Source organism: Tyto alba, unplaced genomic scaffold (assembly GCF_018691265.1).
Source record: "Tyto alba isolate M040663 unplaced genomic scaffold, T.alba_DEE_v4.0 Super-Scaffold_8, whole genome shotgun sequence".
Classification (NCBI taxonomy): domain Eukaryota; kingdom Metazoa; phylum Chordata; class Aves; order Strigiformes; family Tytonidae; genus Tyto; species Tyto alba.
Genome location: NW_024881329.1, coordinates 4,901,405 through 4,916,307, shown reverse-complemented (window position 1 = coordinate 4,916,307; position 14,903 = coordinate 4,901,405). Strand labels below are relative to the sequence as shown.

At 46.2% G+C, this 14,903-nt stretch overlaps 2 protein-coding genes across 2 annotated transcripts in view; one reads left to right on the top strand and one right to left on the bottom strand.

Moving 5' to 3' along the window:
• The window catches only part of TMEM86A (transmembrane protein 86A), a 29,520-nt gene extending 22,176 nt beyond the window's left edge, over nucleotides 1-7,344 (top strand). The window contains exon 3 of the mRNA XM_032984914.2: nucleotides 477-7,344. Within this exon, the coding sequence (XP_032840805.1) occupies nucleotides 477-904 (428 nt within the window). The 3' untranslated portion in view covers nucleotides 905-7,344. The remainder of the gene's footprint in view (nucleotides 1-476) is intronic.
• The window catches only part of IGSF22 (immunoglobulin superfamily member 22), a 26,513-nt gene continuing 17,633 nt past the window's right edge, over nucleotides 6,024-14,903 (bottom strand). Inside the window, 3 exon segments of the mRNA XM_042784878.1 lie at nucleotides 6,024-9,159; nucleotides 12,710-12,788; nucleotides 12,790-13,055. Of these exon segments, the coding sequence (XP_042640812.1) occupies nucleotides 9,092-9,159; nucleotides 12,710-12,788; nucleotides 12,790-13,055 (413 nt within the window). The 3' untranslated portion in view covers nucleotides 6,024-9,091.

Genomic DNA, 14,903 nt, shown 5'->3' with positions numbered 1-14,903 from the left:
CATTTTGTTCCTACACTGCTCTGATTCCAGCCTTCCTGTTCCACACGTGACCTATGAGTAAAACACCTTGGATAGTTAGAGAGGATGATCTTTGGTCTGCCTTGCCCCCACCCTTCCGACCAAAGCAGGGGAGGAAGAAACACCTGAAAAACAAGCTTTGTTCCTTCTGCAGCAGCTCAGTTCACAAGCAAAGAGGCTTGTAGCACCACGGAGTTGTACTTGGCTGCAGCTGTAGATGTGCTGGGGCTTTTTCTTAGGGCGGGAGCTGGGTGCTAAGGCTGATCTCCTATGCACAGATTTTTATCCCAAGTGGTCAGTATGGTTCCCACTGAAAGTGTTAAGGGGTGTAACACTGCAAGGACATCGGTGCTTATTGCCATATATTTAAAACCCAGTATAACTACATGTTTTCTTCCGCTACCAACTGCCAGTCACTGATGAAAGGTCACACTTGCTGTGTCAATGCCTCTTTCCAGGTCTGCTGATGTTCGCCATCACACACATCCTGTACTCTTCAGCCTTCGGCATGAAGCCTTTGGACCTCAAAGCCGGCTTGTTGATGGGCCTTGTTTCCAGTTCCTGTTATGCCTTCCTGTACTCCTACCTCTCAGGCCCATTCACCTACCTGGTAGCCGTCTACATCGCCTTGATTGGCTTCATGGGCTGGCGAGCGGTCGCCGGCATGCAGCTGTGCAACGACCTCTGGACGTGGACCAAGCTCTCGGCCTGCATCGGCGCGATGCTGTTCATGGTGTCGGATCTGACCATTGCACTTAACAAGTTCTGCTTTCCCGTGCCCTACTCGCGCTTCATCATCATGGCTACCTACTATGCAGCCCAAATGCTTATTGCACTGTCAGCTGTAGAGAGCAGAGATGAAGAAGACTTCAGAAAGAGGAGCTAGATGGAGTGCTAATAGTCTGTGAACAACTTGGGTTATATCTCAGGTGCTGTAGCTGCATTCACCCCTGAGAGAGATCTCCATTTCTCTAGGCACATTGGTGATATTGATTTTGCTTCTTTGAAGCATTATCTGTGGGGCTTTTTTTTTTTTCAATGGCTTTCTCTGAATACAGCTTACTTCAGTGTGGAGTCCACATCAGAAAGCTTAGACTGTCCCTGCAGTAGCTCATTCAACTCTTCTTTCTTGGAAGTGCTGTACTACTGCATTCTACTTGTTAGTCTTGAAACTGATGCTGAATGTCTGGGAAGAGGAGGGTTGATGGAAATGAGGTTTGGCCATGCACTGTGCTAAAAGACTTGCTTTCAATAGTAGGGAGTCAGGCACAGATCTCTGCTAAAGTCATAGGTAAAAATGAATTTAACTGACGTTTGTCTCTTTTTGTGCATTATAAACTCAGTACTCAAACTGGAACTATTGCCTCTGCTGAAAGGAAGCCTGGAGGTAGAGTTAAAACAAGATATCCAGATGAGGGCTGAGCTTTGGAGCCAACGGCAGCATGTGGGGCAGCCCCCAGCAGAACCAGAACGAAAGCAAAACACCAAGCAGAGAGCACAGAGCAAGGCGTGCGCTGACGTGCAGTGCTGTGTGCTTTGATCACTGCTCCAGGGTAAGCCTGTAGGTGCAAGTCAGCGTTGCCGTGTGTGGCAGAACGAGGAGATTGGTGGGATTTCATGGACACCCAGGTAGCCAGGCCAGCACGTTCCCCACGCCTTGAGTGCGCAGGTACACAGTGTCTGCAGCCACCAGTGACAGCTGAAATGTAATGGGCACATGAGGAACTTGTGATTTTTACAACAGAACTTTAAGCATATATTTTACTAATATATGCCCTAATTGTCCTTAGTACATCAGACAGGGATCTAACCTTTATGCCTTTCTTCCCCAGCATCCTAACAAATAATATTCCATATACTCATTAAGCTTTACAGTACTGCTGCTTGCAGTATCTCTCAGATCTTCGTGTGAGCATTTCCTGTGGTCAAGGCTCTTATTTTGGATGTAGATTCTTGTGTTTTGCCAGCTGGTTGTACAAAATCAGCTTTGCACCACTTGTTTTTGGAAAGACCCTTTTCAGCAGAGCTTCCTGAAAAGCACTGTCTTGTGCGTTCACAGTGTCTGCTGCTTCCTTCTCAGACCCACATGGACGCAGTGAGAATGTGCCACCAGTGCTGGGAAAGCGTGTTTAATTCTGATCCAAATTCTTTGGTTGGTTTTTCTGCCCATCTGCTGAAGCAAGATTCCTTCTGACTTCAGACTGTCTTTAAAAGATACAGGATGAGGTTGCTCCGATTTTTAATCATTTGTGATCATATGTATGTTTTTTCCTCTTATTTAGGATATCTAGCAGCAAGCTCTGTTTCTGTCTGAAACTATCGTGAATGTGCTTTTCCCTTCTGTCCATCCTAGGGCCACTCTCATGGGCTGAGATGCTCCCCCAGTGGCTTATTATAAGACATGAGTGCGCTCAGGTGTGCAAAGGAAGCTTGCTGAGGGTTCCTGCACCTCTTCAAACCTGCAGCCAAATGGGAACAGCCAGAGCAGACTGCACAGCTTGAATCCACGTGCATCCCAACAGCCCCTTGCACGTGCGCTCATGTGGGCAGGAGGGGCAGTCCTTCAGACCAGCTGAAAATCACCACCACGCTCTCCATACCTAGCGTGCCCAGACCATTCTAGGCAAAAGCCAGGCACTGAGTCCCTGGCAGTTGGGGAGGAATTCCTCTTTGTGAGGAGTGTGGCAGGGTCGGGGGCAGCTGAGGAAACCCTACCAACCCTGCTAGCTTTTCCCTTGGTGTTGAGAGGTGCTAAGTGGGTCTCCTGCTTCTCCCCGGCCTCGCGTGGTGGGACTGGGTGGGGAACAGGCATTGCCTCCCCACAACTTCTGCATTAGTGCAAATTCAGCCAGTATTACAAAAATCTAGGTTAACCATCCTGACCCTGTGGAGTCATCTGCTGCTTTTCAGAGATCAGAAAGGTCAGCTGCATTATTGAGAGGGAAAGCATTGTAAATAGCCCAGCCCTGTGTAATGTCTTCCCTTTCATGCTGTTGTGTAATATTGTCAGTATTCATTCACTGGGGCCTGCCTGGAGTAAACTGCTAAGGGGATTTAGAGCCATAAACATCTTCATTCATCAGCACCGCTTATCTCCTGGCCGCAGCCTGAACCCTGCAGTGTAACTCTCTGCGGATGTCACCTGCTGTTACTCAGCTTGACTGTTTGCAAATCTCTTCCTGCAACAGACTGACCCAGCTAAGAGGAAATCTAAGCACTTGGGGTGAACCCCGTATCCTCTCAGCATGTGAGAAAACAGCACATTTCAGTCTGATTTACATCTCCTTGTAAAGGGAGTCAGTCCAGCACATTCAGTCCTTAGCTGGCAGTTCTTCAGAGAAGCCTCCCACACCCTGAGCTTCCCCTTGCTTTGAGGAAAATGCACGTGTGATAAAGTAAGCTTTATTTAAAAGTCAGTATTTCGATTAGCTTTTTTTTTCCCCTCTAGAAATGAATAGTCTTCAACTTCCCGAAGATGGCCAAGTTGCTTTTCTGCATCCTTTTTCATCTTGGCTTGCTCTGTTACCCTGCTCCACCATCAGCCACCGGATACTTGCAGAAAAGGATCTTTGAAGTGTTATTAGGAGGCCTGTCCTCTCAGCTGGCCATCAGAGGTGCAGTTTCTGGTGGCAGAGCTCTCTGGGTGGCTCTAGCCCGGCCAGCAGAATCAGCTGCAGCCCAAGTGGGCTGTTGCTCCCTCGCTGGGACACGTCCTGCCAGCCACGCTGGCTCTGTCCCAGTGCTGCAACGGCTTCAGCCTTCCCAGGAGCATGAGGCAGAGCGCTCAGCACACAAAGTCAGGGAGAGCCCTGGCTGGCTCAGAGGTTCACCAGTGAAGGCTCTGACTTTTCAAAATCTCTCTCCTGCTCTGCATTTCTCCTTTTAATCCATATTACTTGAACGAGACCATTTTCCTGGAGGCTCTTTCCTGCTGGGAAGAGATCAGCTGCTGTGGACACTGATTTGACACAATTTTGAGTTTCATAAACCCTGAGAAACACTAATCAGTTGCTGACAGTCTAATAAATACCTTTTATTGGGATTACAACTGTACCCTCTACCCCAGCGAGGGCAATCTTCACTTTGAAAGGGAGTAAACAAGAAGTGGGAGTGACGTGACTGTCTGTGGCACTGCCTTTGTGGACCTTACTGTTCTCTCTGCACTGTAAAACTGCGAGGTTTGATCCATTCTTCTCCTTTTCAGGGGTAGTCTTTGAGAAGCACCTGGTCTTTGGCCCAGGGACATTACAGAGGGAATGAAGCACCCCAGCGGTATCAGCTCCTTTGCTTGCTAAGTACAGAGGCTTTCTTTTCACACTGCTGTGTTCAAACACAATTCCTGTCTATGATTACTTGAGGTTAAACACATGGTCCAATTACTTTTGCTCTCTTTCCTTTCTGTGGTTATCGCCCTCTTGGAGATCCTTCGGCTCCTTATTTGGACATACAAAAGATGCAGCACATTTCTTTCAGCCTCGTATCTCTTTCTGTAGATAGATCCTCCTCACACAGAACTCCCAATGAAGTCAAAGCAGCAATGCTAATTGAAACTGTTTTTTAAATGCTAGTGATGCTTCTGGGCTGTGCCAGTCACACTGATGTCAGCAGGGTGGAGCTGGTGTAGAAATGGTGGGTTGAGAAGACCAAATCCAGAGGGTTATAACAGCTTTACTCCTACTCTACCAAGAAAAATGTGCTTGTGCTTAATGCTTGGCTTCTTACTCCATAATGAGGCAACTTTAAGACTGGTTGGTTTAAGAATTACTCTAACATGGCTTTTAAGCAGATTGCTGAAGGTTTCATGCTGTAATCAGTGGAGGAAATAGATATATTTTTACACAAGGATATAAAAGTCCCAGGACAAACTTTGCAGAATTTTTAGTGGCTTTTCAAAGTTTTCCAGTCCCGTAGTTTGACATAACACCTGTATGTTTTCAGCTTGCTATCATGGTAATTTTGGGAGCTGTTCTGGAAGAAGCAGATCAAAGCAAACAGCAGCTGTAAAGCTCAGTGGCAGGTGCCTCTTTCTCTTTGCTTGGTTTCTGGATGCATACAGGGGCTCTTTTAAGCAGAGGCATCATAACTGCATTCCTGGAAGAGGACGGGGAGTTGCCAACTTCTCATGCCAGAAGTCCTCCTGGGTACTTCTCCTGCCTTTTATCCATGCTTGCTCCTTTTGTGGCCTTGGGTAAGTCAAGTTACTTAAATTTTCTGGGGCCAGGTCCTCATCTGGTGCGAAAAGGCACATGTGTATGAGGGCCAGTGCTATGCCAGGTTACAATGGCAGGGGACCACACCCTCACCCCATTTCTAAAATGAGGATATTAACACTTACCTACCTCACAAAGAAGCTGTGAGGATTAATGTTCATACAGCGCTTTGAAGATGTAAAGTGCTATATAAGTCCCAAGAATTATCCTACCTTAGGGTTGAAATGCTTTTAGGGATCTGCAGGACTTCTCTTAAAGCATGGAATGTGTGACTGCCTTTTCAATTTGCATCAGATGGAAAGCAAATGTAAAATATTTATTTGTACTGGTTAACAGGATAGGCTCAGCTGCACTTGAACTCTGAGGAGGGTTTAGCTTAAAAGTCTGAACTTCAGTTTTGTGAATTTCAGTTTTGCAAATGGTCTTTAGTTCTTCTAAAAGCCTCAACCAAATTCTTAGACATGAACCTTGTATCCAAATTTTGCAGTCTGGTCTTATCCCTGACTGTTAGCTAGAATAAACCTAATCCAGCCAAAACACAGTGCTCTCACAGCCTGCTATGGCTGTTGAAAAGACTGGAACAGAAAATGAAGTCATTCTATTCAACCTTCATTCTGCAGAAGGTCAGCTAGGTTTCATGAGACAACTTGCAAAGGGATGTTCAATTTTTGTGATTGTAAGTTTTACTGGCTTTAAAATCAACAGAGAGGGAAGGCCTTGATGGAATCAATAAGGTTGGCACTTCCTTCTTGAATTACTTCCTTTTTACCCGAATCAAAGAAATAGCAGGTTCTGTAGCAAAGGATGTGCTTGTACTACCAGTCCTAGGGCCCAGAACAAAAGTTCATCTAGAAATACAGCTCTGAACCATCACCATGTTCTCAAGTAGTATAAAAATGACATGGTTCACTGATTTCAAATCTGGACCACAGCTAGAAACTACTTAGTTCTGGTAGAACTAGCTGCTGTACAAACACAAATGAAGGCAAGGAATTACACACCAAGGAAGGTGAGCTGTGAACATGTGAAATGGACCATAATTCTGAAGCAGCTGCAGTAAAATCTTATCTTAATATGAACTCAGAAGCAAACACAATGCAAATTTTTATGGTTTCTTTAAAATGTTTGATGGGTTTTAGTTTTCTTAGTTTGGAGGAAATTTTCTTAATGTTATTTTATTTTTGCTCTTATTGTAAAGAATAAAAATGTACAACTCTAGATAGACTACAAATGAAAAAAGGTGGCCAGTTGGCAGGATTGCCAAAACTTCTGTGGCTTGTATTGTTTCTGTGGTGACACTATGCTGCTGTAGGATGAGCTACTGGAGTGGTGTGACAGCTCAGCAGTGAGGCCGAGGCACAAGGCCAGTCTCATATAAGAGGGGTGCTGGGGCCAAGCCACTGAGGCTGCAGTGGGAGCACGACTGGGCCGATTCGGATCAGTCAAAAGACAGAGCATCGGGAAGTAAACTTTTCCTGACAGCTAAAAAGCAAGAAAGCAAAGCCAGCCTGTTGGGTGACAGTGCTGAATCAGCACAGACACACGTATCTGGACCTCGCATGTGCAGGCTCCTGCTGGAGCAGGCCTTGCTCCTAATCCACCTCGGAGCCTACAGTGCGGGCAGGGTCAGGCCAGCAGAACTGGATGCTTTGTTAAATAAAAATCCCAAGAAACCCCAAACGAACCAACCAAACAAGGAAGGAAAAAGCAAATACCATTGTGTAAGCAGTAGTTCTGCCTGGCTGAGACTGCAGGCTGGCTGGTCTGTCCTGAACACCAATCTTTGTGTCTTGTACCCGCGCGAGCCTCTCGCTCCAGCCCCTCCACGCATTCCGGGCAGAGTGCACTGAAAGATCTGAATGAAGCAGCTGCTCTCCCCTGGGGAGTCAAGCATTTTGCCACGTCTGAAAGTCACTAGCACTTACTTCCTCTGCCGTGATTGTAAAGGTCACCACATGCAGTATGGCCACTTGATCTGGGATCTTTTCTTAACATATTTTTATGCTGATTTTACTATTTTAATTCTATGTTTGGAATGTACTTTTTTTCCTCATTTCTTCGGTGTGTAACAGCAATTAAAAATATTAATTTACTGGGTATTTTTACTGTGCAGATACAATGTCTTCTTGCTCGTTTTCTGTTCCTGTGACAGTTTCGGCATGGAGTATAGAGCCAGCTGGACCTCTGTGGCAGGCAGTTTTGTGCCACTGTTATGCCCATCAGCCGTGTGGCTCTGCCCTGGAGCTACCCAGCGCCCCACTGAAGCTGCCTGACACTGCCACAGCTGGCTGCACTACTCCTGTCTGGGGAACCCTGAAACGCAGCCACCTGCACCCCACAGAGCCCGTCCAACACAAAGTGACCAGGCGCCACCGCGATGACGGCACCTGGCTCCTGTTACAGCACATCCCGGGTGCCCTGGGATGCGAGCCCAGGAGCACGCTCGCCCCTCGCTGCTACCGCCAGTCCCACATACAATGGCCATTTGTCCACCCTTCCAAGGAGAAGGCAGCTCCTTGCAAAGGATTGCTCTGGGAAGGCTGCTCGCTGCCCAGAAGTCCCAGACAAATGGCCAAGTGCCTCTCCACCCCCACCGCAGAAAAATTTCCAGGAGGAAAAGGTAGGATAGTATGGACATTTTGCTCTGGTTGGAGCTCTAATACCAGTTTCTTCAGCTGTTTGATGAAGTGGCACAGATACTTCTTTTCATTAATCCTGAACCAGGCCATGTGTCACCAGTGGAACAGGTTTCAAGGATTTATAGGATAGAAACACAGAGTGTGTAATTGCTCCCAGTCTATTAAATGGATATGCTCACAGGCTTAACAGAGACGCCTTCATACTCCCCTTCTGAAGTGGAGTGGTTCCTGATGTGAGAAAGAATCAGTACCAGGCAGAACTACTACCAAATTCTTTTCAAAGCAGCCTAAAAGGGTTAACGGCAGGAAAAAGTGGGTGCTTCTTCCCTCTTTGTTTAATTTGGTCTTTTACAATTCCTTTAAAAAACTAAGGCCTGTTGGGAGGAGTATCCTGTTTCCTCACACCTCCTTCCTAGCTACAGCTGGAACAAAGGTGGCAAAATATTCTCAGACTGAGTGTGTGTCTGTGGCTGGCCACTGTTATGCTTTTGTTCCACAGCTGGCTCCTGGAAGAATTCACTCTAAATTAAAATAACCAGCACCAATGCGTATGTGTGCATATTTATCTATCTGTCAATCTGTTGATCCTTCCATGGTTCAGATATTCTGTAATTCCTTATCTAGTCTTGGTCATGAGCAGTGAAGTTCCTGGACCCTTCTGGATCTCCAGTTTTACCTTCTATGGCCAGCTCTTTCACAAAGTGACTCCCTCATTTGCAAAGCTGCAGACTGTATTTACTTTCTTGGTATTGCAAGGACTGAAGTACTTCAGATTTATGACTTACTCTATGTTTATACACAAGCTGACATAATGAAGCGTTGATCATCATGGAGGTCCTGCTGGGCTATCTGGGGACACGGAGACAGAGCTCATCTCCTCCTGATGTCAGAAGCAGGATTCTCATTGATCAGTGTGGAAGCAACCTGATATGTAAGAGAGAGAACTGCAGTCTTGGACTCCTTTTATTACCATTAAGATACATTAGCAGATGGCATTAGAAATATCACCTCTGACATGTACCCTGCTGTCCAAAACCACTCAGAGGGAAGGAAGACAGAAACATCAGTAATGTCCCTGCTGAGGAAGCCCCGCTCAGCCACTTGGTTTAACCGACCACTACAGAAGCCAAGGGCAGTTGCATTCTGAGCCACGCAAACAGACAAAGTACACGGCCACAGCAATGCTGTTCTGCATGCTGGATGAGGCAGATCTAGTTCCACTAACTACATCTTGAGTTTTGACTTCTGCAAACTTTCTGTCACTGTGTCCAGGATGCTTTTATCATTTTTTTCTTAAGAAAGAAATTAAAAAAAAAAGTAAGTGCCATAATTACTGCAACCAACCCTATGTTTTGAGTGCAAGTCTCTCAAAGTTCTGGTTAAAAAGCTTTATAAAGCTTTCCACTGCATAAATGATAAAGTTGTCTGGTCACAGTTTTCATAGGAAGTGAACAGTTCAACTTTAGGGAGTTCTCGTTTTCATTCTCATTTCCCCTTGCTCAGTTCATCACTGTTCTGAATAAGTCACTTTGGGTCTAATAGGCTTTGTGTTTGCTGCAATGCGCCATCTTCCAGCCTAAGGGAGATTCACCCCTTCTGAGCTACAGCAGGAAAGATGTTGCTGTGTGTCACAGAGCTGGAACAATGCCCTATTTGTTTTTGCAAATATTAAGATAAAGGCTAAAACTGTTAACATGGCTAAGTACAAGAATGCAAGTGTCCTTCCTTAAAGAAGAGAGATAGAAGAGCATACCTGTATTGGGTTTGCGTAGCAAGGCTTTGGTAGCAGGGGGCTGCAGGGATGGTTTCTGTGAGAAGCTGCTGGAAGCTTCCCCCATGTCCCATAGAGCCGATGCCAGCCGGCTCCAAGAGGGACCCACCGCTGGCCGAGGCCGAGCCCGTCAGCGACGGTGGTAGCGCCTCTGGGATAACGTGTGTAAGGAGGGGAAAAAGTTACTGGGCAACTGCAGCCAGAGAGAGGAGTGAGAATATGTGAGAGCAACAACTCTGCAGACACCCAGGTCAGTGGAGAAGAAGGGGCAGGAGGTGCTCCAGGCACCGGAGCAGATTCCCCTGCAGCCCGTGGTGAGGACCGTGGGGAGGCAGGCTGTGCCCTGCACCCAGGGAGGTCCATGGGGGAGCAGATCTCCACCTGCAGCCCAGGGAGAACCCCACGCCAGAGCAGGGCAAAGGAGTCTGTGACCCCATGGGGAACCCACACTGGAGCAGCCTGTTCCTGAAGAGCTGCAGCCCCGTGGGAAGGACTCACATGGGAGAAGTGCGTGGAGAGCTGTCTCCTGTGGGAGGGAGCCCACGCTGGAGCAGGGCAAGAGTGTGAGGAGTCCTCCCCCTGAGGAGGAAGGAGCAGCAGAGACAACGGGTGATGAACTGACTGCAGCCCCCATCCCCATCCTCCTGTGCTGCTGTGGGGGAGGAGGTAGAGAAAAGTGGGGGTAAAGTTAAGCCTGGGAAGAAGGAAGGGGTGTGGGGAATGTGTTTTAAGATTTGATTTTATTTCTCATTATCATACTCTGATTTGATTGGTAATACATTAAGTTAATTTCTCCAAGTCAAGTCTATTTTGCCCGTGACATAATTGGTGAATGATCTCTCCCTGTCCTTATCTCAACCCATGAGACTTTAGTTAATTTTTTTCTCCCCTGTCCAACCGAGGAGGAGAGTGATAGAGCAGCTTTGGTGGGCACTTGGTGTTCAGCCAGGGCCAACCTGCCACAATACATTTAGAGGAGTGGAAACAGGTATTTGAGAAACAGAGGTTTAGCTCCCATGGAATCAGCACAGAAATCAGCAACTGAGACTCCTGCACAGCTATTCAAATCACAAGATTTGCTCATCCCTTAGATCACTCCTTACTGTCTTCCCTTAGGACAGCCTGTCACCAAATAAAAACTATTGAGAGTCTCTAAAGTACATCCCTAAAGAAAGTCTTCCAAGCCCTGGTCTGAAGGAGCTCCTGGCCTAAAAAAGTGCTTTCATATGCAGTACAGTGTCCTCTGGCCTACAGTGTCTGACTGCAGGCAGTAACTTCCCATTCTTCCTGAACTAAAATCAGCCAAGAATATCGCTCCTGAGATGCAAAATAAACCTGCAGTTAAGCTCAATTTGACGTGAATTCCCTATCCCCTAAAGTCAGTTTTACAGTCTGACTCCTGCTCCCCCACCCCCAAGAGACTGCCCAGGTCTAGGTAAGGAGGAGCCTCAGAAATAGGCTCCCATTAAGGAACCTGAATATAAATTAGCACCTCAACCACGCAGTGCTTTCAGAAGCCTGGGTCCTCAGCCAGCTCTGCTTTGAATAACTTTGAAGAAGTACGTTCGTATTGTAGCAGCCCTCTCTGCGACGCGCTGTGTGTGGGAAGGCAGCAGGTCAGTGATCGGATCTCTGGGGGGACAGAGAGCCGTCCTCGTGGCCCTCAGGCCCGGGCCTGCCTGCCTCCCTGAAAGAATTGCTTTCAGGGGCTGGCTTTGGTGAAAGAAATGTTGCAAGCATCCTACACTCAAAGACAGATGAGATTGCTTGAAAATCAGAGCAGAAAATGGGTGTGCACATCCTTGGCCTCCTTGACCCACTACTTCTGCATTAGCAGAGAGACCCAAAGGCAGGGGTGGGGTGTAGGGGGGTGGCTCAGCAGTTGGCAGCAGGCTGTCCAGAAGCAATGATCAGAGACAAAAATAACCTTAAAAGATCTTTCCAAATATAGTCCCTCGTTATTGGTGCTGTATCAGTTTCATTTCAAGCTGTGCCTGTTCCATTTGAGAGAACGCCAACAGGGCCGGAAGCACCAGGGCCCTGCTCTAGAAAGGGAGAATGGAGGAACCATACTTCAAGGTCATGACAGACAAAAGGATGGCAAATGCTTGCTCTCAAATGCTTAACCTTGAAGGCTCTCTAGTTAATCATAAGCAGTGTGAGCTTACCAGGGGCTGGTGAAATGCACAGGACACAGCTGTTTCAAGGCACTGCTGTACATATTGTAAGATCACTCTGCAAGCTCCAAGTTTGGGCATGGTGACATGGGGAAACCACGTGTGGGTAGTGGGTTACTGTTAGTAAAACCTCAACCCATGCACCTGGGAGTGCTCAGTCTCACAGGACCAATTTGAGCCAGCTGGAACCAAGCTGTGTGTTACAACCTGATTTAAAGCTTCACCAGGTGGGATCTTCCAGCATGGAAAAAAACAGGGAAGGGAGAGGGGGATATGAAATGTCTGATTTTCTTCCTTTTAGTGTCTTGGCATTTTTTACTAGCTTTCATACAATGTTGGCAAAATCCTGCCATTTCACAAAGGAGGAGAACAGATTTACCCCATGCAGTGTCTGCGGTATCTGCAAAAAAAGCACGAAAGCTGTTGTCAGAATACATCAGCTGACTGCTTGGAGGTGCTAAGTATGCCAGAGGTGCAGGGTAGGCCTGGGTACAGACTGAGAAATGGCCATATTTGCTTTTGATCCATCTAGGAAGTTCACAAGACCTGCTAGCCAAAATATGCCATTTTAAGGACCCAATAATGCCTTCAAGCAGCTGAAGACAGGTCTTGGTGACTTCAGAGGAAGACAAAGTCAGGCTAATTTTTGGATATGAAGGTAAGTTCTTACAATGTGGCCCTTGCAGCTCCAGCTGCAGTACCTACAGACTGAGCAGTCTCTGTGGACAAGGATGAGAGCCAAACTGGCCCAGAGAAGTGTGATCCACAGTGCCAATCCCAGTAAGTGCACTTGCCCTGGAAAATAACAAGGCATGAACTATACTCAGACATGATATCTGTGGTTACACAACCTGGACCGAATCACCTCCAACAGTGGCTGCAAATCTGACTGACCACAGATGATCAGCTTGCAGCTGCAAGTTGTAGGGATAGTAAGCAGACAGGTGCTACTTGTGGAGTTGAACCACCACTTAAGACTGGGATGTGATGCTAATATCGCCCTTCCACAGGTTCACTGTTGGGTGGAGGCTGCTGATGAAAGCACAGCTTGAGGCACAGTCACTGCCATGACTCATGCTGTGGTTCTTCAGTGGGGCGATGAAATGGGAAGCACAGGCCTTCCTGGGACACTTGTCTTGAAGTCCAAACACTCTGATGAAGACAGTCGCTCCGGGCTGCTCTGCACTGTGCTGTTGCACACACAAACACAGAGCCAGCACCATCACGACAGAGAGTCTTCCTGTGCACGAGTACAATGCAAAGAGCTTGGGAATGACATTTCATGACCTGGGCTGCCTTTCCCACCAGGGAAAACTCAGGGAGGAGGAAGAATGAACAATACACCACATTACACTCAGCATCTGACCAGCATACCTATCTCAACATGTAAACAAATACAAACTGAAAAGCAAGAGAGGAAGGAATCAGAAATCTAATTCTCCCATTAATCTGCTATGCAACTGTAAGCAAGCAATTAATTAGTTTCTTGTTGTGTAAATAAGGTCTCAGGTTTTTGTTCCATTGGGATATATTGATGCCTTCTCTCACTAATGCCATTAAATTGTTAAGTGCTTTTGGATATTTAGCTCCCAAGGCACTTTAGAAATGCATGATTAAATTATACTCAATTATAAACCAAGGCAGGTGATCTTATAAAGGAAGGGATATTGTTCTGCTGGTGTTGCTCTGAGGCATTAATAGTCTACAGAATGCTCGGGGGGAATCAAGGGGAGCTGCATGTACAATTTAATCACCAGTGTCCACTGTAAATATTCCATTTTCAGCCTGTATTTAAACACATTTCTTGAGGTCCTTATTATCTCCTTTTGCATTGGCATGGGGTCTCATCAGGTAAATCCCCTGGATCCTAAATGTAGCACTGTATGGCAAAATTCTCTTATGAGATCTTATTCTCAGAAAACAGCTTATCCCCTCCTTATCCTTCAGAGTTTTTCTATCATCTCTCAGTTCTGTGCAAATAAACCTTGTGATTTGCCATGTATAATGACGAATAGGAAATCAGTTCACATCTGCTTGTGTCCTGCTGTCCTGCCTGAAGACAGGCAGGCTGCTAGCAGGGAAATGTTCAAGGGCATGCACTGCAAGGCACAACTAGCCTCACTTTTCTCCATTTACTACTCTTTTATACTCATCCACATACACAGAAGTTACTGAAGTTATTTCAGACTTCGTAAAATCCAGGCCTAGATTACTCCATACAAGAACACAACTACAGTCATGTAACTGAAGTGCTCTTTCTCAGCTGCACATGTAGCCAAAGTAACATACCTATGGTCTAGTTACATCGATCAAGGAAGGCTGATTGTTAAATACATATACACAGTTTGACATCTGATTGCTCATTTTAGTGTACTACTTACTCTGTTATTTTAATGCATTGCCCATTACTCTTAATGAAATTATACTCGGAGCAGCATGTACATAGGCTTCTGAAGAAATATATGCATAGTCTGGTAATATACGTTAATATATAGTTCGGCTTATATCACTATATGGTTTATTATCACAGCCATAGGCCAAGCAAAAAAATTTGGTGTGGATTTTATTATTCAGAGTTACTGCATTCTGTTTTGCCCCAGAGTGGGCAGAAGGATCACTTACCATTTTGATTTGATGAGCATGTTCAGTTTTGTTTGGGAGTACTGCTAATGAGACACCTTTGTTACTGATCAGGCCCGAACAGGGAGCGACTGAACAAAGGAGAAGGTGTTTACCTGATGGGATGACCTCTAAGTGTTAATTTAATGTGCTTTGCGGGACTTTTTACAGCTTCTGGCCCAGACAGACTGTCACACAGTCTCCTACATGACAGACTTTTTTTGCTTTTCATCTAGGAAACAAATCCCAGTTAGAGTGGAAATAGGCTACAATACAAGTGACTTGTAATGCCAATCTTCTGTTATGTCAAGACATGATAATATCACCCTCCCTGCACACAGATGGCCCCTACTGTCTTGAATTGTATTTTAAACAGCATCTGTATGAACTGCTGTGCAATGTGCTACATATACATGTAATAAAAGGAAGCCTGGTCCTGAAGAGGTTGCCAACAAATGGATGGGATAGG